At 23.3% G+C, this 22,559-nt stretch overlaps 13 protein-coding genes across 13 annotated transcripts; 5 read left to right on the top strand and 8 right to left on the bottom strand.

The window, feature by feature from the left end:
* Positions 1-444: 444 nt before the first annotated feature.
* On the top strand, positions 445-1,499 carry SRAE_2000310100 (Probable tRNA N6-adenosine threonylcarbamoyltransferase; the record flags this gene model as incomplete). The annotated part of the gene is made up of 2 exons (XM_024654255.1): positions 445-645; positions 687-1,499. 2 exons carry the CDS (start codon positions 445-447, stop codon positions 1,497-1,499), a joined length of 1,014 nt encoding a protein of 337 aa, XP_024507644.1.
* A 106-nt stretch (positions 1,500-1,605) lies between these two features.
* Positions 1,606-2,097, top strand: SRAE_2000310000 (Hypothetical protein; the record flags this gene model as incomplete). Its single annotated transcript, XM_024654254.1, has 1 exon — positions 1,606-2,097. The coding sequence occupies one exon, from the start codon at positions 1,606-1,608 to the stop codon at positions 2,095-2,097; it is 492 nt and encodes a 163-aa protein (XP_024507643.1).
* A 141-nt stretch (positions 2,098-2,238) lies between these two features.
* SRAE_2000309900 (Solute carrier family 17 member 9) lies at positions 2,239-3,700 on the bottom strand (the record flags this gene model as incomplete). Its single annotated transcript, XM_024654253.1, has 3 exons — positions 2,239-2,573; positions 2,625-3,577; positions 3,621-3,700. 3 exons carry the CDS (start codon positions 3,698-3,700, stop codon positions 2,239-2,241), a joined length of 1,368 nt encoding a protein of 455 aa, XP_024507642.1.
* A 509-nt stretch (positions 3,701-4,209) lies between these two features.
* SRAE_2000309800 (Transcription factor HNF-4 homolog) lies at positions 4,210-6,819 on the top strand (the record flags this gene model as incomplete). The annotated part of the gene is made up of 4 exons (XM_024654250.1): positions 4,210-4,285; positions 5,056-5,069; positions 5,344-5,548; positions 5,597-6,819. 4 exons carry the CDS (start codon positions 4,210-4,212, stop codon positions 6,817-6,819), a joined length of 1,518 nt encoding a protein of 505 aa, XP_024507641.1.
* Positions 6,820-7,680: 861 nt separating this feature from the next.
* SRAE_2000309700 (Transthyretin-like family-containing protein) lies at positions 7,681-8,148 on the bottom strand (the record flags this gene model as incomplete). Its single annotated transcript, XM_024654249.1, has 2 exons — positions 7,681-7,964; positions 8,001-8,148. 2 exons carry the CDS (start codon positions 8,146-8,148, stop codon positions 7,681-7,683), a joined length of 432 nt encoding a protein of 143 aa, XP_024507640.1.
* A 105-nt stretch (positions 8,149-8,253) lies between these two features.
* SRAE_2000309600 (Transthyretin-like family-containing protein) lies at positions 8,254-8,570 on the bottom strand (the record flags this gene model as incomplete). Its single annotated transcript, XM_024654248.1, has 2 exons — positions 8,254-8,507; positions 8,558-8,570. 2 exons carry the CDS (start codon positions 8,568-8,570, stop codon positions 8,254-8,256), a joined length of 267 nt encoding a protein of 88 aa, XP_024507639.1.
* Positions 8,571-10,978: 2,408 nt separating this feature from the next.
* Positions 10,979-11,182, top strand: SRAE_2000309500 (Hypothetical protein; the record flags this gene model as incomplete). The annotated part of the gene is made up of 1 exon (XM_024654247.1): positions 10,979-11,182. One exon carries the CDS (start codon positions 10,979-10,981, stop codon positions 11,180-11,182), a length of 204 nt encoding a protein of 67 aa, XP_024507638.1.
* A 597-nt stretch (positions 11,183-11,779) lies between these two features.
* Positions 11,780-12,502, bottom strand: SRAE_2000309400 (Hypothetical protein; the record flags this gene model as incomplete). The annotated part of the gene is made up of 3 exons (XM_024654246.1): positions 11,780-12,306; positions 12,357-12,407; positions 12,466-12,502. The coding sequence occupies 3 exons, from the start codon at positions 12,500-12,502 to the stop codon at positions 11,780-11,782; spliced, it is 615 nt and encodes a 204-aa protein (XP_024507637.1).
* Positions 12,503-12,874: 372 nt separating this feature from the next.
* On the bottom strand, positions 12,875-15,345 carry SRAE_2000309300 (Ubiquitin carboxyl-terminal hydrolase 21; the record flags this gene model as incomplete). Its single annotated transcript, XM_024654245.1, has 2 exons — positions 12,875-13,036; positions 13,087-15,345. 2 exons carry the CDS (start codon positions 15,343-15,345, stop codon positions 12,875-12,877), a joined length of 2,421 nt encoding a protein of 806 aa, XP_024507636.1.
* Positions 15,346-15,686: 341 nt separating this feature from the next.
* SRAE_2000309200 (Inositol polyphosphate-related phosphatase domain and Endonuclease/exonuclease/phosphatase domain-containing protein) lies at positions 15,687-16,977 on the top strand (the record flags this gene model as incomplete). Its single annotated transcript, XM_024654244.1, has 2 exons — positions 15,687-15,995; positions 16,045-16,977. 2 exons carry the CDS (start codon positions 15,687-15,689, stop codon positions 16,975-16,977), a joined length of 1,242 nt encoding a protein of 413 aa, XP_024507635.1.
* Positions 16,978-17,092: 115 nt separating this feature from the next.
* On the bottom strand, positions 17,093-17,598 carry SRAE_2000309100 (Ctr copper transporter family-containing protein; the record flags this gene model as incomplete). The annotated part of the gene is made up of 3 exons (XM_024654243.1): positions 17,093-17,273; positions 17,330-17,438; positions 17,478-17,598. The coding sequence occupies 3 exons, from the start codon at positions 17,596-17,598 to the stop codon at positions 17,093-17,095; spliced, it is 411 nt and encodes a 136-aa protein (XP_024507634.1).
* A 601-nt stretch (positions 17,599-18,199) lies between these two features.
* Positions 18,200-19,881, bottom strand: SRAE_2000309000 (Zinc finger, RING-type domain and Zinc finger, RING/FYVE/PHD-type domain-containing protein; the record flags this gene model as incomplete). The annotated part of the gene is made up of 2 exons (XM_024654242.1): positions 18,200-19,774; positions 19,825-19,881. The coding sequence occupies 2 exons, from the start codon at positions 19,879-19,881 to the stop codon at positions 18,200-18,202; spliced, it is 1,632 nt and encodes a 543-aa protein (XP_024507633.1).
* Positions 19,882-20,117: 236 nt separating this feature from the next.
* On the bottom strand, positions 20,118-21,577 carry SRAE_2000308900 (RNA-binding protein NOB1; the record flags this gene model as incomplete). Its single annotated transcript, XM_024654241.1, has 3 exons — positions 20,118-21,091; positions 21,236-21,368; positions 21,500-21,577. 3 exons carry the CDS (start codon positions 21,575-21,577, stop codon positions 20,118-20,120), a joined length of 1,185 nt encoding a protein of 394 aa, XP_024507632.1.
* Between the last annotated feature and the right edge of the window lie 982 nt (positions 21,578-22,559).

Raw genomic sequence — 22,559 nt, 5'->3', positions numbered from 1 at the left:
TTTTTTTAAATATTTCTTGTAACATTTTCCTACTTCATAGTAAAAAAGCTTATTTTACAAAAATAAATAAAAAATTTATTAAAACAAACAGTAAACTGTTAAAAGTAATTTATTGCAATTACTAACTAGTTAAAATAAAAACTACTTATTGTATTGAAACGATTAAAATAATAAAAATAGATGTTCATAAATTATGAAAATATTTTTTTTTAAATAATTGAAAAATAAATACTCAAAATCAATTTAGCTCTTTTTGACATGTAAAATAAATAAAAAAAATGTTAACACTAAATATAATTTACTTGTTTGCTTTGGATTAACATGTAATTAAAAAAGTCTACTTTTTTATACTATGTTAATGTAAAATTGTCAGTTTATCATTCTACTTGGAAATATGTTTATCATTTTCTATTTAAAAGAAATTATAAATTATGAGTTTTTAAAATGGTTTGTATTCTTGGAATTGAAGGTAGTGCAAATAAAATTGGTGTTGGAATAATAAGGGATGGAGTTGTTTTAAGTAATCCAAGGGAAACTTTTCATGCTTCATCTGGTGAAGGTTTCAGACCAAGTGAGGTAGCTATTCATCATCGCACACATTGTGTAAATATGGTTATGAAAGCTCTTCAAGATGCAAAGATTAAGGTATTTTTTTAAAAATTTTTTTAAAAATTTTATTTTTATAGGAACCAAAAAAAGAAATTGATGGGATCGCTTATACAAAGGGTCCTGGAATGGGTGCTCCATTGCAAGTAGGAGCTGTGGTAGCGCGAATGTTAGCACAAATGTGGGAAAAACCAATTATTCCAGTAAATCATTGTATTGGACATATAGAAATGGGTCGATTAATAACTGGAGCAGATAATCCTACAATTTTATATGTATCAGGAGGTAATACACAAGTTATCTCATATTCACATCAGAAATATCAAATATTTGGTGAAACATTAGATATTGCTGTTGGAAATTGTTTAGATAGATTTGCTCGAGTTTTAAAACTTCCAAATGATCCTAGTCCAGGTTATAATATTGAACAATTAGCAAAAAAAGGTAAGAAATTACTAATGCTTCCATATTCTGTAAAAGGAATGGATGTATCCTTTTCTGGTATTTTAACAACTATTGAAAAAAATGCATCAAAATTAATAGATTCAGGTGAATATACACCTGAAGATCTTTGTTTTTCATTACAAGAAACAGTTTTTTCTATGTTAATAGAAATAACAGAACGTGCCATGGCACACAATGATTCTCATGAAGTTTTAGTTGTGGGTGGTGTTGGATGTAATGAACGCCTTCAAGAAATGATGGGAAAGATGGCTGCAGAAAGAGGAGCAAAATTATTTGCAACTGACATGCGTTTTTGTATAGATAACGGAGCAATGATAGCTCAAGCTGGATGGGAGATGCTTAAAAGTGGTCAATATTGTGATGTCAAAGATGCTACATTTACTCAACGTTACCGGACTGATGATGTATTTGTTGCATGGAGAAAATAATTAATACGCTAATTTTTGTGTATAAATTTGTTTTTTATTTTTATTTTATAAAATATTTGTTGTGTATTACCTAATTTTGACCCACATTTACTTCAATTTCCAGGCAATGAGTGGCAAAGAAAAACAAAACTGTTGTAGAACTAAAAATATTATAGAACAATTTGAAGGTATACCATTTTTTGACAGGGAGATTTATTTTAGTGAATCAGAAGATTTCAGTGGTAATAACAATAAACAAGATAATGTTGATAATTTAAAAGTCAATGTTGATCAGATTAGAAAAGAGAACAAACCATTATATTTGGGAATAATGAGAAAATGTGATGTTGAAGAATATCTACGAAGTTTTATTGGTACTAGTTTTGGTTTTTATCATAACTTCAAAGCTTCAAAGACATTTATAAAATATCCAAGAACTTTGAAATTATATTATGTTTTTAAGAATGAGGTTGATCTTATTGTTCATTCTGAAATCAAGTACCGTAAGACAAAGAATAAATTTACAATTAAAATAAGAACTGAAAAAAGAAAATCCTTTGACTCATTTGAAGAATTAGTTGAATATTGTAAAAATGGAAAAAAGGGTATTTGTTGTTAATGAATGTATAATTGATATAGTATAATATGTTGGCTAATTAATAATCTAATAAAAAACAAATATAACAACTACTTTTTTCTATAGAATATATTAATTATTAATTTAATTTAGATCTTTTTTGAATACATAAAATTTGATTTATTAAATAATTCTATCACCAGTGCCTAAAAAACCATAAACAATGGCACCAACAATAGATTGTAAAGCTGTAAATAAAAATACCATACTCCAATTATTACCCGTTAATTGAAGAATTTTCCCAGCAAAAAAAACACCTATAAATCCAGTTATTGCTGAAAAGGAATTGAATAATCCAAAAACTGCTCCAGTATGATTTGGAGCAAAGTCAGGGACATTCACCGCTACACCGCCATGATGCAAACCACGAAAACCCATAGCCGTTGTAAATATTAATACGGGTATGATATAATTAGTGGTTGATACTAATGATACTAATATTAAACATAATGAAATGCCTATCAACGATGAAACTTCCATTATTCTTCTAGTAAATGTTACAGATTTACCTTTGGCTAATATTCTTCCCGCTATTGTTGGTGCAACAACGGAAGTCACAACAATTCCAAGAGATGGAATTACATTGTAAACAAATCCTTTGGCTTCTGGATAATTGTCATGGAAATAAGAGGGTAGCCATGAAAACATTGTATAATATGCATTAGCTCCAGAATACTGTGCTACAACAGCTGCCCAAAAGGAAGGATGTACTAAAAGTTTTTGCCATGGAACATCAACTGCTGGTAACACAACATGCTGTCTTTCGTTATTTATTGGTTTTTCATCAATATTTTCTTTTAATGGTAGTGATTCAAAAGAATTTTTTGCTTTAAAATAAGGTTTTGGATATTGTTTTCCCATATTATAAACTTTAAGTCTAAAATTTTTATTCGAAACTAAACGTCTAAATAATATCCACCAAATAAAGCTTATTAATCCTGCAAATTGAAAAAATTGCCTCCAACCAAAAAAATCTAAAAGTAATGAGCCAACACCACCGGCAATAGCAGTACCGAGATGTGTACCACTTAAAGTAAAACCAAAAACTTTTGCTTTATCATTCAACTTTAAATGTCTGGATATCATTGAAGCCATACAAGGTAAATGAAAACCTTGACCAACTCCAGTAAACACTCTAACACATAAAACAAAAAATAATGAATAAAACGGTAAAAAATATGCTATATCAAATAATTGAGGTGTAAAAAATGTTAAAAATATCCAAATAAGTGTTGTAAAACTTAAAATTTTTTCACCACCATATCTATCAGCACATTTACCAGCACCAACTTGTGTTAATGCATATCCCCAGAAAAAACAAGACATAACTGTTCCTGAACTTTCTTTATTCCATCCATATTCTTGAGCCATTACAGTTGCACATATTGGTAATGCTGCTCTTGAAGCATATAGTACACAAGTACCTATAAAAAAATTTATCGTCCAAAAACGTGTTTCTGTTCTAAAAAAAATTTATAGTATATAAATTTAAATAATTAACTTACTTTGACCATAGTTTATGTGCTTGAAAGTAGTCTTCCGGCTCAAACAAATTAGATTCTCTAATTTTTTTTAATGAAATCATTTAGTAATTTTTATTACTATTATACTGGTTTTTTTTCCAGAATAATTTAATCGTTATTTAGTTTGAACATAGACGAACAAATTTTTAAATGATTAATTAAATTAATTTTTTTTTTTCATGTGATGAATATCTAAAAATAATTAATAAATTTAAATGTTAAAAATAAAACTCATTGATAAAATAATAGATAATACGTATATATATATTTTATGACTCTTATTATGGTAATATTAAAATTAAAATATATAATAATAACAAATATTCATTTTTAAATTATTTTAAAATTTTGCTAATAAAAAAAGAAACCATAAAATATGGAAATACTAAATGAGAAACAATTTATTTATTAATAATAAATATTAAATAGTTAAAATCTAAAATAGATAGGTGATAACATTTATTTATTTAAGTAAAATGGCAAACAAACAATATTTAAAAAAGGACAACGTGGTTATAAAAGATCTATTTGAATAATTTTCTTGTTTGGATTTGATTGGAAACATATAACTATGAAATATATAATTATATCATTATTTAAAGTTTATAATAAACAAAATGATAGTATACACAAAGTAGCACAAAAAGGTACTAATTTACGCCTTCTTTTCTCTCTGCACATTAAAAATTTAAAATACTAGGTAAAATATAGTACGAAGTACAAAGTAATTTTTAAAATAAAGAGTTTAATTAATCAGTTGTTAAAGTATATATCTTATGGTTATACATATTTGAATGTCTAGAAATTCTTAAGTTATATAATATTATAATTGCCTTCTATAATATAATTTTTATTAATATTTTCTAGTGTTGGAAAATAGATCTTTTTATAAAAATAATAAATTTATTAACTATACAATCTTTTATGGTTGTTTATATTATATATAAGATTAATGAATTTTTAATATTGTATTATTTTTATATATAATATATCAAAATTTCTTGCTAAATTTATCTTTTTAAATGATTAATTTTCTTAAATTAGTTCTTTTTTTTTCTATTATTAATTTAAAATGTAACTTTTTGATCTACATCTATATTTTTATAATATATTTAAGAACAACTAAAAAGTAAATATATATTGCGGTGATGATGGTCTCCTGTTTAAAGTTGTAATAATAAGATACTATCATTTAAAGGTTTAATAATCTTATCTGTTTTATTCACAAGATATGCATGCATCTTCATTCATTAAAATTATTGTCGATAAACAGTCTAATATAATATATAATTGCTATAAAGTGTATGCCAAAATTTTATAAAGAACTTTGATCAATTTTTTTTTGTTTTTAATGTATAAATATTATTGATATATTGATATTTTCTATTTTTAATGTTAATGATTGAAAATTAAATAGTTTTTGTTAATAAAGTACGCTTTTAAATTTATATTCTTTAGATTTTCATGATTTTTTTTTTTGTTATATTAAAATTTTGTTAAAAAAAGATATTTATTTTATTTAATTTAAATGTTTTTAAAATCATTTAAAAAAGTTTATAATAATTACTTATTTTAATATTGATGACAATTTATTACAAGTTAAGAACGATATCATTAAAATATTTTGTTGTTTATTGACAATTTTTTTTTTTAAAAAAAAACTATATTTGTTTATATTTTATTTTTTTTTTAATAATGTTTTTAGTTAATGAATGAAACAATAAATTATACAAATTATTTAAATAGGCAAGATGTTCCTTATATTAATAATGAAAGGGAGGATGAAGGTGTTATTTATACTATTCATCGTAAACTTCCAAGGAATAATATTTGCTCAAAAACAAACAAAGAATGTCGTATTTGTGGTGGTATTGCAACAGGATATCATTTTGGAGCACAAAGTTGTGCAGGTATATTATAATATTTTTTATAATTATTAAAATTTTTATATTTTTAAGCATGCACAGCTTTTTTTAGAAGAGCAATTGTCCATAAACGGGTATTTAAATGTAGATTTAATGGAAATTGTGATGTAACAATTTTTGTTAGAAATTCTTGTAGAGCATGTAGAATGAAAAAATGCCTTTCATGTGGTATGGATCCAAGCGCAGTACAACCTCATCATGATCCTATTGGTCGATTGCCTTTAAAAAATGAACAAGTAACTTTAATAGCAAATAATCATCAATATATTGATACCTCAGAAGTAAATTATAATATTTCAACTTATCAACCTAATGATGTTGAATATCAGGGACATTATGGTCAGGAAGTTTCATTAAGTCCATCATTTTCAGGACAAAATAATCATGGATCAACATGTTGTGAAAGTCATATTCCTGATATTGATAATATATTTGAAAACTCAATTTTTTTTTTTAATCGAAAATGGGAACAAAGAAGATTAATTAATTGTTATGGAAATTTTAAAAGTCTTCTTTCTGATGAAGTTCCTGAGGCTAAAGAAATTAAATTTGGAGAACATATCAAACCAGATGCATATAAAGTTGATTTAGGAATTTTGATAATGTTTCTTAATGACATTAGAGGATATGAAAATATAGAAGGAAATGATAAAGAATTACTATTAAAGAATATAGCTTTATTTTCTTATTTCCTTGAACGTCATTTTATTTCATTAAAAAGGGGTGGTCTAGAAAACCAACATTTATACTTTCCAGATAATACATACGTTGATCTCTCAAATTTAGATAATATAGAGTTATTTAATAAGCCTAGACATCATTCTTCAAGTAGTGAAAGTGATAATTTGCAAGAAGAAAGTCATTATGACGGACCAAATTTTGATAATGTTAAAAGAATATTATTAGTCTCTGTCAAAGAGACATTTAACATTTTACTAAATGCTATGAAAGAGATTGATATAACATCAATTGAATATATTGGAGTTTTTCTTGTGTCATTTTTTAATCCTGATTTACCGGGGTTGACGCCAACTGCATCACATATATGTAGAGAAAGGCGCAATCAAGTATTTAGGGAGTGGATGAATTTTTATCACAAACAAGGAAATATTGATGGTGTTGAGAAAATAGGTAACATGATTTTACTTTTATCATGTGTTAAGGAAAATCTCAATACAGTACAATCTGCATTCCATATGATAAGAGTTTTTAAAATATTTGAGTATGACAAAATGTTAGAAGATTTATATTTATAGTTAATCTTATATCACTTTTTATTAAATCAAAAATAATAAAATTATGTATATTTTTAATATTTATTATATCAAGTTTGTTAAAAAATTATATAGTACTTTATTATCAATCATTTTATATTATCATTTCAATTTTATTATTGTGTAATATAATTAAATTTCCCTTCTAATTGATTATATTAAATTTAAAATGTTTTATTTATTAGGAAAAATTTTGTTCTTTGTGTTTTATAACGGCTGATATCATTTTCTAAAAAGGGTACAAAAAATCATGTCACATTTAAACGTTTTATATCATTTTGAAAATAAAATAAATATAATTACTGTTTTTATTATGTATATTTTTCTTAATTTGTAGTAAATAAATAAATCATGCATACCATTAAAATAACTTTTCTTACTTCTGAATAAATATAAAATTAACAAAGAAATACATGAATGATGATTCAGTATTTTATTCAACAAAAAAAAAGTATATTAAAATTCTATAAATAATTTTTATTTATATCATTTAACTTTATTAAAATCTATAAAATGTATATATTTTTATTTAAAGGTAATTTATCTTATTTTTAAAATTAACTTATTTCTTATTTTTATGCTTCATTTCATTTTTATTTTGTATAGACAAAATTATATTTTACTACAAAAGTCAAATGATAAAATATAAAATGTTAGTATTTGTTAAAATAATAAACCAATTTTTTGAATTGACTATACAGATTAAATATAAATATATGGTAAAAAAAAAGTTGTGATTGTTTACTGATAAAATAACAAATTACTCTTCTTAATAATTTCTGATTAGATAAAGAAGTACATAAATTTATTCAAATTTACTGTTACAGGAATTAAAAAAAAAAACTAAACATACGTTTTTGGAAATTGATACAAATCATCTACAACATTATAAAGATCAATTACACCAAAATTATAATAATATTTAAAATAATCATAATAGTATACTGTAGCATTTTCTAATACATAAAATTTCATAGAATCATAATGTGATAGAATGTATTCTTTGGGACATGTCCAAGTAATTTGAACATAAGGAACAATTCTACTTAATTCATTATCTTTACCAGATAATACAAAATAACCATCTTTATTGGTCTTTCCTTTTGACAATATGTTATCAAATAATACTATAAATAAATTATATAAAATATTATATTACTTACAATTTTCATTTTTTAATATAATCTCTAAATCTGATACAGGAACTTTTTTACAAAGAATACGACCCTCAACTTTAATTCCTTGTAAATAACCATTGGTTTTTAAAAGTACAAAAGTAATAATTATATATATTATGAAAAGTTTAATCATTTAACATAAAAAATAAATAATACATTAGAATATTATTTTCTCTTTTAGAGTTATAAATATATATTAAAGATAATTTAAAAAATATGCAAATAAAATAGTTATTTTTTATGTCAATAATTTGTATAAATCAATGTTTCCAAAATTATGACTATATTCACTATAATGTTTATATGAATTTAATGCTGTAATTGGTAAATATAAAAATATAATATTTCCTAAATTTGTTTCATTTTTTATTGGACAAGAATAATTAATTTTTATATAAGGTTCAATTACAGTAAACTCTTCATCTTTTCCATACAAACTAAAATAACCATTTTTATCTGTTTTACCTTGATTAAGTATATCATCATAAAAAACTTTATAAAAAATAAAACTTTTAAATTTGTAGAATTAAAATAAAACATACTATCTTCTTCCATCAATTCAACACTAATATATTGAAGTGGTTGATTTTTGCAAAAAATTTTTCCTTCAACATAAATTCCTTGTAAAATTCCATTTATAAAATTTATAAATATATTTAAAATAAAAAAAATCAAAAGTAATTTGTGCATCTATTAGTTTAATTTTTATATTTTAAAAGTTAATCATTTTTGTTACTCAAGAAACTCTTACATTAATAAAATCTAAAATTTAAATTTTCAAAATTTCTAAAATTTGAATATTTTACATTAAATTAATATGTAGATTTTTTAACACAAAAAATGACAAACATTAATATCAATTATAAAATGTTATAAAAAGATTTGATTGTTGTAATAAAGTTTTAATCACTTAACAAGTTTAAATATCAAACAATATCCTATTCAAAATAAAAACTTTTCTTAAAATCATTAGTGTCATAAAAATAATCTTATTGGAAAACATTCATTTTGATTTAATTTTTAAAAATAAAAATTTAAAACTTAAAAATATGATTAATAATTAGACCTAGTTTACATTAGTTGATATATTATTTCAAACATTTAAAACAATCTTTTTTTTAGAAGAAAAAGTTTATTTTTATTAACACAAAATTTGCATTTTCATTTTTTTAATATTACTTTCCTTTGCGAATTGTAAAAGTAAATAAAATATATTTACCAAATATGAAATTTTATTTTCTTAGATTATTTTTAACTTTTTTACAAATTTTTTTTAAATATTAATATTCTTATAAAAATCTTTTTATTTAGTTCAGTTTTTTTTTTTGTTGCATAAATACGTCTTGGGATATAACACATTTTATTATATTTAATTATGTTTTAAATGACAGTAATTTTGTAAAGTTTAATCAGATTAAGTAATTATTTAAAAGTAGATATACTTATTAAAAAAACAATAGTCAAAAGTCTGAAAAAAATGGCTCATTGTAAATGTTACTTTATCTCTGGAAGATATCAGTATTTTTAAAAATATTGATAACGTCAAAGATAAGAACTCTGGAAAAATTTCAGTTAAAATATAATTTTCTACATTTCATTACATATAGATTCTATTAAATATAGTAATAAAAGAATTGCCTGGGTCTATGATATAAACAAAGATAAATTAATTCAGTTTAAAATCAGTTATATACCTAAGTTATAAAAAATTATAAATAAAATTTTGATTTATTCAGCTGATAATAAAGAGAGAGAGAAGAAAAAAATGAACCTCATTAAAATTAATATTAACAATGAGTATGGATTAACAATATGATTAGGGATAAGGAAGCAAAGATTATAAACATAACTGAAGATGATATTTCTAAAATTACATTTAAATGTGATTTTAAAAATATTATAATGAGGAAACTAAATGATGATAATGTTAAACTTGTGACACACCGTACTTTTAAAATTGCTATTTTCACAAAAATTAAGGTGTCATTTTAATGCAAAATGTATTCTAGTAAAATCATTCAAGGAATACACAAAAAAAAATACTTTGAAAGTACTGACTGTAGTAATAAAAAGAAATGGAAAATTATTCATGAAAAAGTCAATAACAGGTTTAAAATATTTCAATAAACTTTTTTGTTAATAATATTACTACTTCCAAAGAAAGAAGATATGTCGATTATGTCACTAATCAAATTATTTCTCATCTTTCAAATATAATAAACGAAAAAAATAGCGAAAAACGTAAAGTTATCGGGGTTGTTCCTTCTTGGGTTATATCCTAACAATAAAAACAAGTTGATTACCCTACAGGAAGTATTTTAAAATTTTTTCAAAATTTTTTGCAAAATTGATGTCTTCTAATTTTTGTAAATTTGATGCAAATAAATTTTTTTAATTGTTTTTTAAAGTTATTATTTTTTATTTAATATATTTATTTAAACAAATTATTAAAATTTGCATATAAAAAGATCAATTTTTTTTAAATTCTTTTTATTATATTAGATTTCATTCTTTGCTTTCAGATAAAAAAAATAATTTAATGTACAAAAATTTCAATAAATCTGTTAGAAAAGTTTATAAAAGTTACAGTATTATAAATATTTGTTACACAACATTTTGTTAGCAATAAATGAAGTGAACACTTTTAGTTAATAAAATAAATTTTAAAAATAAATACTTTATTTGTTTTGTCATCATAATGATTGAATTAATATTTTATTCATTTTTTTTACTAGTGGTTTAAAAAATAATATTTAAATTTGTAATCATTAATTGTGGTTAAAAAACAAAAATACCTCAAATATGGTGACCTTAGTTTTTTTAAAATGATAACAGTATTATTTTTGACAACATTTATATTAGTGTGTTACACATTTTTCCAGGATGCTACTAGAGATGTGATAAATCGGTTTGTAACTCCTAGTTTTGATTCATTAAATGTATATGAAGAAAAAAAGAAAAAGATGACATCAAGAGGATCTCAAGAAGATAGTAATGTTATAAATCCTAATGAAAATGTTTCCAATAGTCCAGAACAAATGAAAGGTATTAAAAAAAAGACAAATAGTAAATCACCATGTACCAATTCAACAAATTCAGATATTACAAATTCAGATGAATTAGACAAGACTCAAAAAAGTGAAACTTCAGTATCAGCAAAAAAATAGTGTAGTATTTATATATGAACCAATTAAATTTTACACATTCTTCATATAATACTTTATATGTTGATAAAAAGTTTTATTGATACAAGTTTCAAATAATCATTTAAATAATTATTTTGCATAATATCGTATTAATGTTACCGTTGAACGTTAAGAAAAATTATCTTATTATATAATATCCCAATTACCAAATATTATATTTTTAAATAAAATATATAATTCATCGTTAATTTTATCCATAATAAGTGTGATAACATAGTTTAAAAATATTGTTGCATTTTGTAGTAATATAGTTTGTACTCTTAGATCTTTCAATTTATCCAATATTTTTAAAAATCTTAAGTATTTTATTGAATATTCTAAATTCCATCGACCATTGCTAATAATGTTTATATTTTATTTAAAAAAGTTACCACATCTGTTTAAATATTTGTATGACAAATAGAATTTTATTGTAAAAAAATCAAAATTACTTTATTGCAATTATAACGATATAAAATATTTTATTTTCTAATGTATATATCCCAATAATATAATTTTAAACAAATTATAGGGAAACACAAAATAGTATAATAACAAAATATAAATTTTAACAATATTTTATGAGTTTGTAAATAAAGTATTTCGTCGTTTATAATCAAGAATAGCCAAGTTGTTTCTAACGATTCTGTTAGATTTTACTACATTTTTTTTCACCTGAAGCCTCACATCAATTTCTGTCATTGAAGGATCTAAATTCTTCCATTTTTCTTCATGATAGGATATCTCTTCAAGAAGTTTCTTCTTTTCTTCCTCCAATTGAGAAATATCCTCTCTTAATGAACGATTTTTTGATTTAATATCTTCAGTTACATCACTATCATATGTCTTGGCATTAGATAATTGATCATTCAAAATTGATTTAATATTTTGATAACCATTTTCAATTACCCATCTACAATTAACCATATTTACTAAATACTTATTAGCTTCCTTTTCTAATATCTCTTTAGTATCATCAAATATTTTGCATTTCATTTCAATTGCATCCCTTTCTGAGGATAACAAGTTTTCTTTTAAATTTAAAATTTCTACCATATTTGTTTCTTTTGATAGTAAAAAATTGTTTTTTCTAAATTGTTTCATTACTTAAATATAAACTATTGTTAGTAATTGGATTATGATAAAAAAAACATACTTTTAAAACAGTCATCTTTTAGTTGAGAAATTAAACTTTCATAATCACGTTCTAAAAATAACAGTTTTTATGGTGATTAGAAAGTGTAAAATTAAGGTGTAAAACTCACGACTTAACGGCTGACCAGCTACTTCCCGGGTATTCATTAGAATAACTTTTAATAAGACTTACTATATTTATAAAATAGTAGTAAAATTAGACAAAAAAAAAATAATTTTGTGGTAAAACTAAACAACTATGACAATTTTTTGTCTTATGTCATATAAAATATATGCTGTATCTTAAGGAGAAAAATACATTAGAGTATTAATAAATTGTCATTTATCATATGCAAATTTTATAATTATAATGTTTTTTTTTTCCAGAGTTAATATGTACTTGATGACTTGTTAAGTTATTATTTTATTCATTTTAAATTAAACAAAATTATAGATTAAGTACACTTGAATGTATGTTAATACATAAGAGATATAAGTTTAATATATGATATCATTAATCTCAATATAAGGTAGACAATTTTATTTTTTTAATCTATAATATAACATAAAAGCAGTTTTTGTTTTGATATCTTGATTATAATCATTCAAATGTCTAACTGTCTCATCATCACATTCAAACCATTGATCATTTGATCTTACAAAAGAGGTATAATGGCCACTATTTAATGTTCCCATATGATTCTACAAATAATATTTAAATTTAATAGAGATAAAATTTTTATTAAACTTACAACAACAGCATAAAGATCATACAAATATCTGACATTTTTGACATTTTCTTCATGAACAAAACTACTAACGTTAAAATTATTAATATCAAAATCAACAAAAACATTATTTTTGTCACAACATCCGCTAACGTAAGCAAAACGTTTTTTATGTATAACAAGAATCTCTGGAAGCTCCCATATTCTTTGAGTTTTAGTTGACTTTCTAATAGTATCACATTTTGGGCATTTCCAACCATCATTTAATGTTTCAACTGAAAAATGATTACTTAAACATTCAGAAAGTTTAGTTGACTGTGGTTGTATAGGTAATTCTACAGAAATTTGTACAGAATCTTCAAAAGTTACACTTTGATACATGCATTCAGAACAAACAACAGTTGAGACGGTCCTTAGATTAAAAAGCGAGTTCACTTTAGAATGTGAAAATTGTTCTACTTTTTTTTTGTAATCATTAAAATCTTCAAATAAATTAGTACCATTATAATTTTGTCTGAAACTTTTTCTAATTGATATATAATTGATATCCTCATGGAGAGCATCAAGAAGGTAAATTTGAAATTCTTGGGCATCTTGTTGGCAACGATCAGCAAGACGCCTATTAACTTGATTTGCAAAAGTAACTAAAAAACATTCTGGATGTATTTTTCGATATTTTCCTGTCCAAAATAAGTCCATTAGAGATGTAAATACTGCTGTTATACTTCCTTGAGTACCAAATTTATTGTTTTCATTTATATATTTAATAACATTATCAATTGTAAATAAATTTCTCATTTCAGGTAGATGAAAAAGAGCTTGAAGAACAGAATTCATGAAACACGTATTGCCTAAATTTACAAGTCCAGTCATTCCTAGCGAAACACCTCCTTCAGTTGATCTTCTTTGTAAATCTTTCAAACTATAAGAATATATCTCAATAATACGATCATCAAAAAATTTTCTTTTCTTTACAATGTTTTCTTTTAAATCTCGATTAGGAATTTTTGGTCCCATTATTTGAGGTTTTGTACTTTTATCAGGAATTATTGGCTTTTCAACAGTCGTATTTAATTGATCTAATGAATCACAAATGTTATATATCGTTTGTGGTGTTAATTCAGGTTCATATTTTATATCAGGTGTTTTAATTTGCCCTCTTGGTTGAGGTATAGGTTTTGATATAGGTGAATGATAATTAACAGGCATAGGTGCTTGAGGTACAATCATGTCTGCTTCAATTAACTTTTTAATTAATGATGAATTATTTTCTTTTGTCTCATCTAAAGATTCTTTCTTTATTTTCATATCTGATTTATTTTGTGGTACACTTTTCCCCAGCCTGGGATATTCTTGGATATTTTTAATACTCTCAGTTCGATGATTGTCTAAAAATTCCAAGAATTTTTGATGGTAACTAAAACTAGAATATAAATTATCTGTCTTCTTAACATAATTGGGATAATGTAACACAAAATCTCTAAAACCACCTTGAAGAGGTAAGACTGGAAGAAAACATTGATTACGTGAAATATTCTTAATTTCAGTAAAACCTTTAATTAAAATTTCTTCTCTTATATCTTTTTCGTTATCATCTTCAGTTTTATCACCCATCAATATAATAAAATCATAAAATGATTTTTTAAGTTTTTCTTGATAATCAACAGGAAATTTATTACATAATTCATTGTAAGATAAATATTTTGCCAATACCATCGGACATAGTTGAACTGTTTCTAAATTAGAATATTGAGGAATTGATAAATAACTATTGCTATCTCCACGATAATCTACCAAAAGAATTTTTTTATTATTTTTTACCAAATCAAGTAAGTCAATTGGTTTTATTGCATTTTTTATTGTAAAATTATTACTATAATCATTTGATTGTTCACAGGGATCATCTAAATCACTATTACTAGTATGATATTTTATTGAAAGTTGTTTTAAATCTTCTAATATTCTTAAAGAACGAGAAATTAAATCTTTTATAGGTTCTAATAATTCTTTGTTATTCATATTTCTTTGTAAAACTTCTTTTGCTAATACAACAGTTCTAGAGGCAATTAACTGTGAGTTTTCAAATTCACCTTTATTGTAATAACTACTACTATCAATTAATAATTTTTGCAACGAAGGTATTAATTTAGAAATTGGTTGATTAAAAAATAATTTTCTAATTTCAGGTGTTAAACATGTTTTAAATATTTCTTCCAGTTCATCTTGTGTAGGAACATGTGAAGTCTTCTGAACTGATTGACTACCATTAATTTTTCTGGCCATTATTTTCACAAAATAAAGTTTCTTTTTTAGAAAAATATTATATATAAAAATTGGTTTAAATATAATTTGAACTAAAAATGATTATAGAAAGGATGACGATTTCTTCAACATGTATGATAAATATTAATGAAAAAAAATCAGCAAGAGACGACATACCAAATTAAAAACAAGCTGCTTATCATGGAGACGTAATCGATGTTTAATAAAAAAATTTTCAAAAGCATATGAGTATTTTTTTATATTTTCTATTATTTATAATAAAAACAACTATCAAGAGTCAAATGTTAGATCAGTTGTTAATAAAAAGTATATAATTATTTGTTTATATTTAAAAAAAAGATATGTCTGAAGTTATAACGAATTGTAAAATATGTTGTTTTACATATAATGTTAATCTTAAATTAGCTAATAAGAATAATGTTGAAAAATTATTAGGAGAATTTAAAAATCAATTACATGAGGCACATTTTGTAGTATTTGGTTTTCAAGAAATAGCTTTATCTGAATTTTCAGGAGCTACGCCTATAAGTGAAACATGGCCATATTTGATAGCACAGTCACTTAAAAATATAAATTTAACATTACTTCATTCAACATATTTAAGTATAAATCGGATTGTTATATTTACAAAAAAAAATATTCTACCACTTGTGAGTGATTATTATTTTGTTTATAATTATCATTTATAATTTTTTTTAGGTAGAAAAAATTGAAACAAGGTTTCATAGATTTGGTCTTATGGGATTGTCAGGACATAAAGGTACTTTATCAGTAAAAATAACACTTAGTAATAATGAAAGATTAATTTTTTTATCATCTCATTTTATTCATGATGCTAAAGAATATCAAACAAGGATAAATCAATATAGAGATAGTATAAAATGCACATTTAATGATAAAAAAGAAAAAAATGTTTCAATATTTTGGATGGGTGATTTTAATTGGAGATTACATTCAATGGATCACTATAGTATATCACGTGAATTAGAAAAATTAAGAGAAACAGAAATAAATGATTTTGTTGAAAATAATTGTCAATTAAAAAAAGCTCAAAAAGATGGTAGTGCTTTTGAAGATTTTGAGGAACCATCAATATTTTTTATGCCAACATATAAATTAAAAATAGGTACAAATATCTATGAATCTACAAGAGTATCATCATGGTGTGATAGAATATTATATAAGGGTGATAATATACAGAATCTTCTTTACACATCTAATACAACTATCAATATATCTGATCATTTACCAGTTTTTGGTTTATTTATAAAGAAATTTTTTATTCCTTTAAATATTCCAAATAAATATCATCAGGTATTTCCGATACAATTTCACAATCGCCTTTTATGGTACTCCAATACACCATTAATCGTTAATTTTTCTTTTAAAAATAATTTTTGGAATCAATATGGATCAAATTTTGATTGGATAGGAATATTTTCATCATTACTTTTTATGGATAATCCAATTTGTTGGGTTTACCTTGCTACATGTATAACAAATGAAATTGATTCAAATACAATGTCAGCAGAATTACCCGGTATTTCAAAAGGAAGTTATAAATTAGTTTATTTTAGTTCAAAATTAAAATGTATAAAAGGCATATCTGATTTTGAAATTAATGTCCTGTGAAACTATAGTATTTTTATATAGCTAAATTTTTATTACTAATAATAATATAAAAATAATCAAATATTTTTCTAAAGAGAATAACATTTCATAATATTTTTTTTCTTTCAATTATTTTTTAGTCATGAATTCTACTACCAAAAATAAAATATCCAATACCTGTTCCTATAATTATTGCTAAACCTAACCATATAGAAAATGTCATAACAACAAGCATAATAATATATGAAAGAGTAACTTGAATAGTAAATAATATTGTTCTTATACCACTATCAATTGAAAATAATCTTTTAAAATAGCTTTAAAGTAAATAATTAATTTTATTAATAAATTATATTTAATATAATTAAATTACCTTAAATTTGAAAATGATTTTCTATTTATTTCATAACGCCATCTATAATATTTTAAAAATTCTTGTGCAATTGATAAAATAAAAAATATTACACAACATAATATCATTCCTAAAAAAAAAATTTGTTTTAATATTAAATATAATTTACCTTTAATATCTTTAATAATAATATTTGAAAAAAGGATTGTATCATCAAGAGTTGTATGAAACCACATCCACATTTTATTTTTCATATGCATTCCATTATGATTTTCCATTTCCATTTCCATTTTACTTTTAAATTTACTTTTTTTTGTTGTAAAAACTTACAAACAAATAATAAATTAATTATAAATATTGTTATAAATGTAATAAATAAAAATATATGAAATGCAGAAAATTTTTTGACTATCATTTTGAAGATAAGAAATAAATCGATTTTTATATTTACACCTCTTTTGTATAACTTCATGTATAAATATTATCAGATTTTTATTACTTTGACAAATGACATTTAAGACTTGCATTTTGTAGATAATAAAAAAAAACCAAACGTAAAAGACATACAACAAAGTTTAATAATTATATTACTATATAAAGTAAAAAAAAAAACCTAATAAATCATGTTACAAAAACTTTAAGTGGTTTATAATTTATATAAATTAATTAATTCAATATAATTTTATTTTTTTAATAACCTGTACAGTAACAATTTTATCATTAAAAACTATTATTATGAGTACATATGATAATTGTTAAATGTATACAAAAGGATAAGACACCCCAGTCATTTTCTAAAACCAAATATATGTATCAAGTAATAATAATCAAAAAAACAACAAGGGAATATTAATGAGAATAAGGGTAGATAAAATATCATTATTATTTTTATTAATCTAATTCCATATCATCTGTATAATTTTCTTCAGCTTCTACATCTGGAAAATCATATGGTTTTATCTCTTGACGACAAACAGGACATGACCTATGTGATTGTACCCATGGGTTGAGACATTGTTTATGAAATATATGTTTACATGCTAGTTTGTAAACAAGTTCATTTTTTACAAATATATCCATACATACTGTACACTGGGATTCATTTTTTTCTTGTTCTTCTGTTACCTCAACAATTGGTATACGAGCTATCTCTACATCTGAAAGTCTGTTTCTTCTAGCATTTGCTACTTCGTCAATATTTTCTACAATACGAAGAATTCCCTCAAAAACATTTTCATTTGGTGCAATACCTAGTGTAATACCATTTCTAGATACATTTAAAACATTTCCACTTTGTGGATCAGACATTAATCGTGTTATGTCACGTAAAACATTTTGAAATGTTGCTGTATTTATTTCAGTTGTCAAATTTTCACCACCTGTAGAGGTAGCATTACGAAGAGCTTCTGTCAAATCATTTATAAGATCTTCCGTAGATAAAGATACATTAACATCATCAGGAGTAACATTTAATACAATTCCATTGGTATTTTCTTGAAACCTTATAAATAATTGTCCAATTTCTGGTCTTCTTCCTGTTCCATCCTGTTCATCTCTCCTATTTTCATCTTCAGTATTTTCTCTTCCCTCTGTTGTTCCTGATAAAGAATTATCATTGTTCTCATGGTTATTATTTGACTGAGAAACAGAAACATTAGCTGTTGTCTCGCTATCAGAAAGATTTTGTTGATTTCTTCTATTAAATGCATTATTTAATTGACCCAATAAATCAGCAAATCTTGTAGTACGTTGTTGTTGTTGATTTTGTTCTCCATCATTTCTTTCTTGGTGATTTGGACTATTATTGGCATTTGTAACATTAGTAGTTGATGCTTCAGAATTATTCGTTGTATTAGGAGGTGTTGGAATTTCTGAATTATTAATGTTTATATTAAATCGTGGAGCAGGAATAATTCGTCGAATTATACTATCAATAAAGTTAACAAGAACATTTGAATTGTTTTGTTCACTATTAGGTTGACCATTACTATTATTTGTAGTTCTAGGATTTGTTCCTTCTGTATTTTGTTCTGATGACACATCTGATTGATGTGTATTAGTGGTATTTTCATTATCTTGGTGAACTTCACTATCAGTTCCAGGAGTTGTAGTATTATTTGTAGAACCTCGATTATTTCTTGTCACATTTTGTCCATAATTTCTTTGTAAAACATTTAATATATCAGTAAATGATAAATTATCATTTCTATTTGTAGATGTAGATCCTGAATTATTAGAACCTGAAGGTTCACCATTTACACCAGAAGTAGATAAATGTGCTGTACCAAAACCAAATGAAGAACCATTTGTAGGGAAACCAAATATTGCTGTGGCATTTCTTATACCACTTCCACTAGGTATATTTTGAGTAAACAAAGGAATACCTCTTGGTCCATTTGGATTATTTGCATAATAATCTTGTAGAGGTTCAACAAATCCACCATTACATTTAGAACATACAATATCCTAAATATAAATTAATTAATATTATATAAAAAAAAAAATAATAATCTTACGGTTGCGCTTAAACTAACTGGTTCTCGACAATGGTGGCAATAATATATATTGTCCATTCTTACTTTTATAAATGAATTTTATCTAAAAACATTATTAATAAATCATAATATATTAATTATAAAAATATTAAACAGATTTAAAAACTGATAACTTTGATATTATAAAAAAATTTGTAAAAGTATTAATTAAATAACCTAAACAATATAAAAAACATTAACAAATAACATATATGTAACAATAAAAAAACAACATAGTATATTTATAAATTAATACTTGATAACAATTTATAAATTTATCTTCTCTTACCACCACGTTTTCTTCCTCTCCCACCAAGATTTCTATTTCCTCCTAATGCTTTTTCATAACTTCTTAATCCTAGCATAGCTGATTTTGAGGTGACATCATTCAAAGAAAATGGTGAATCAATTTGTTTAGAATCATGTACTGTTGCCATTCTATTATGTGGAACACGTTGATCTTCAAAAATTATAGGATCTTTACTATGTTTACCACCTTTAAATGTTGGTAATGAATATATCATACCACGTTTAGAATGTAATTTATCATAATTAATATGTAATATCATTTCTCCATCTTCATTTACAGTTACAGCAACTCTATGTAATGAATTGTGTCCACATTTAGAACAAAATTTCTTTGTCATAATTGATGTTGTTTGAAAACAGGCACGACATCGAAGTACATATGATTTAAGTACTTTTATTTGATAACCATCAACAGAAACGATTCCCAAATTCATATGCTTAAGAACATTTTGTACAGCAAAGTCAGTAGATAGGCAGGCAACTTCCTGATGTTTATCAGCCATTCCTAATGAATCCATTTTTGAGACAGCTTCTGTAAAATTGGAAGATGTTATCCATCCTTCTTCATCTGTTGAATCACAATCTTCTTCCTCTTCTAATGACTCATCCTCTACTTTTGTTAAATTAACATCCTCATTTTCAATATCATTTTTAATTTCGTCATCTTTAGAAGAATTATCATCATTTATTTCATCATTACTATCAGTATGATCATCTTTTTTAATTATACTTTTTTTTTCAGGATTAACAAATCCAACAAAATTATCAACAATAACACTCTTTTTTTCAATTCCTTTTTCCTGTACTTTCCCTTTTATATCATAGTTAACATCATCCTCTCCAACATTATTTATATGAATATCAAGTGTTAATGCTATAATACCTAAATCTGGTCCAGACAATGAAGGATAATCACCAGTCTTCTTAGCAACCTCAATAACTAAAATTAAAATGTTTAAACTAAATTTTTTTTTTCCAAATGATAATATAAAATGAGTATAAATATTTCAAAATAATAAATGTTACAGAAAAAAAATTTATAAATAATACGTGTATATTTTAAATATCAACAAAAAAAATTTACCTTTTAGAAGAGATTCTTTTGTTGGTTCTTTTATTTCAATATCATATGGAATACTTTGAATGTACTCTTTGGTAGCTTTATCTTTAATCTCATTAACAACAGATGATGTTGTATATAATTTTGAACCAATATCCTAAGATAAAAAAAAAATTTGATTAAATTAATTAAACAATAGTATATATTTATACATATATAGTAAATTATAATATTAAAAATATAATAATTTAAAAAAAAAGAAAGTAAATTTACAAAAAAAAAACATACAATTAATTTTGCCTTTTTAAGAAAACCGGCAGCATCAACAATAAGATGTGTTACTGGCACATCTTCCGGAGCTCTCATATTAATTTTTGTTATTAATTTCGCTCTATAAAAAAATGGATATATGTAAAAAAAAAAAAGAACGTAATAATAATAATATATTACGAAGAAAAAGTAGAATTAAATGTTTAATAAACAAAATTTAATATTCTATAAATTAGAGAAGTTTTAAAAAAAAAACATAACAAACTTTTATGGTAATTTTTATCACGTGTCAATATATAAATAAAAAAATACTAAAGTATATTCTAGATGTATGTATATTTATAAATATATTAAATTTGTACAACTCTTTTTCCAAATGTTTTGGAGAATAGTACATATCTTGGGGAACTTAATAAAAATAAAAATTAAAAAATTATTCTTGTTATCACAAAAATTCATTGATGTGAGTATCACTATTCAACACAAATATTTCGCTGCAAGAATTATTTTGAGTATAATTTTCAAAACATTTACTTTTTGTCTATGTACATGGTACGTCAAAAGTCTGTAAGATTTATTAAATTTCTTGTACTTTTAAACATTTATAATATTTAAAAAAAATATATTTATAAAAAATAGTAATCAATCATTTTAAAAAAAATAGTTTACATAAAAAAGTTTTATTTTTTCTTATAAATCTTATATCTACTAGAAAAAATAGTTTAGTTTTTTTTTTCAATGTCGAATTATTATTAAAACATTTACATAAGTTAGTTACTTAACTTGTTTCATTCGATTAATAGTAACAAAATAAAAATACTATAACACAAAATTAAATTATAATAATTTCAAAATTTTTAGGTTATATTTAACAAAAAGTGATATATGCAAATTAATTTTAAAAAAGTAATAATTTTAAATATAAGATTTCAAAAATGTATTATGTAACTATTTGATTTTAAAAGTATTTTAATAAACAATATGTGTTATTTTTTGATATTACAAAAAAGTATAAACTTTAAAAACAAATACTAAAGTTGTGGGATTTTATTAAAATATTTCATATCTTATAACAGTA

This window comes from Strongyloides ratti (assembly GCF_001040885.1).
Source record: "Strongyloides ratti genome assembly S_ratti_ED321, chromosome : 2".
Lineage (NCBI taxonomy): Eukaryota > Metazoa > Nematoda > Chromadorea > Rhabditida > Strongyloididae > Strongyloides > Strongyloides ratti.
The sequence above is the reverse complement of the archived record's forward strand: the minus strand, read 5'-3'. Positions and strand labels throughout refer to the sequence as shown.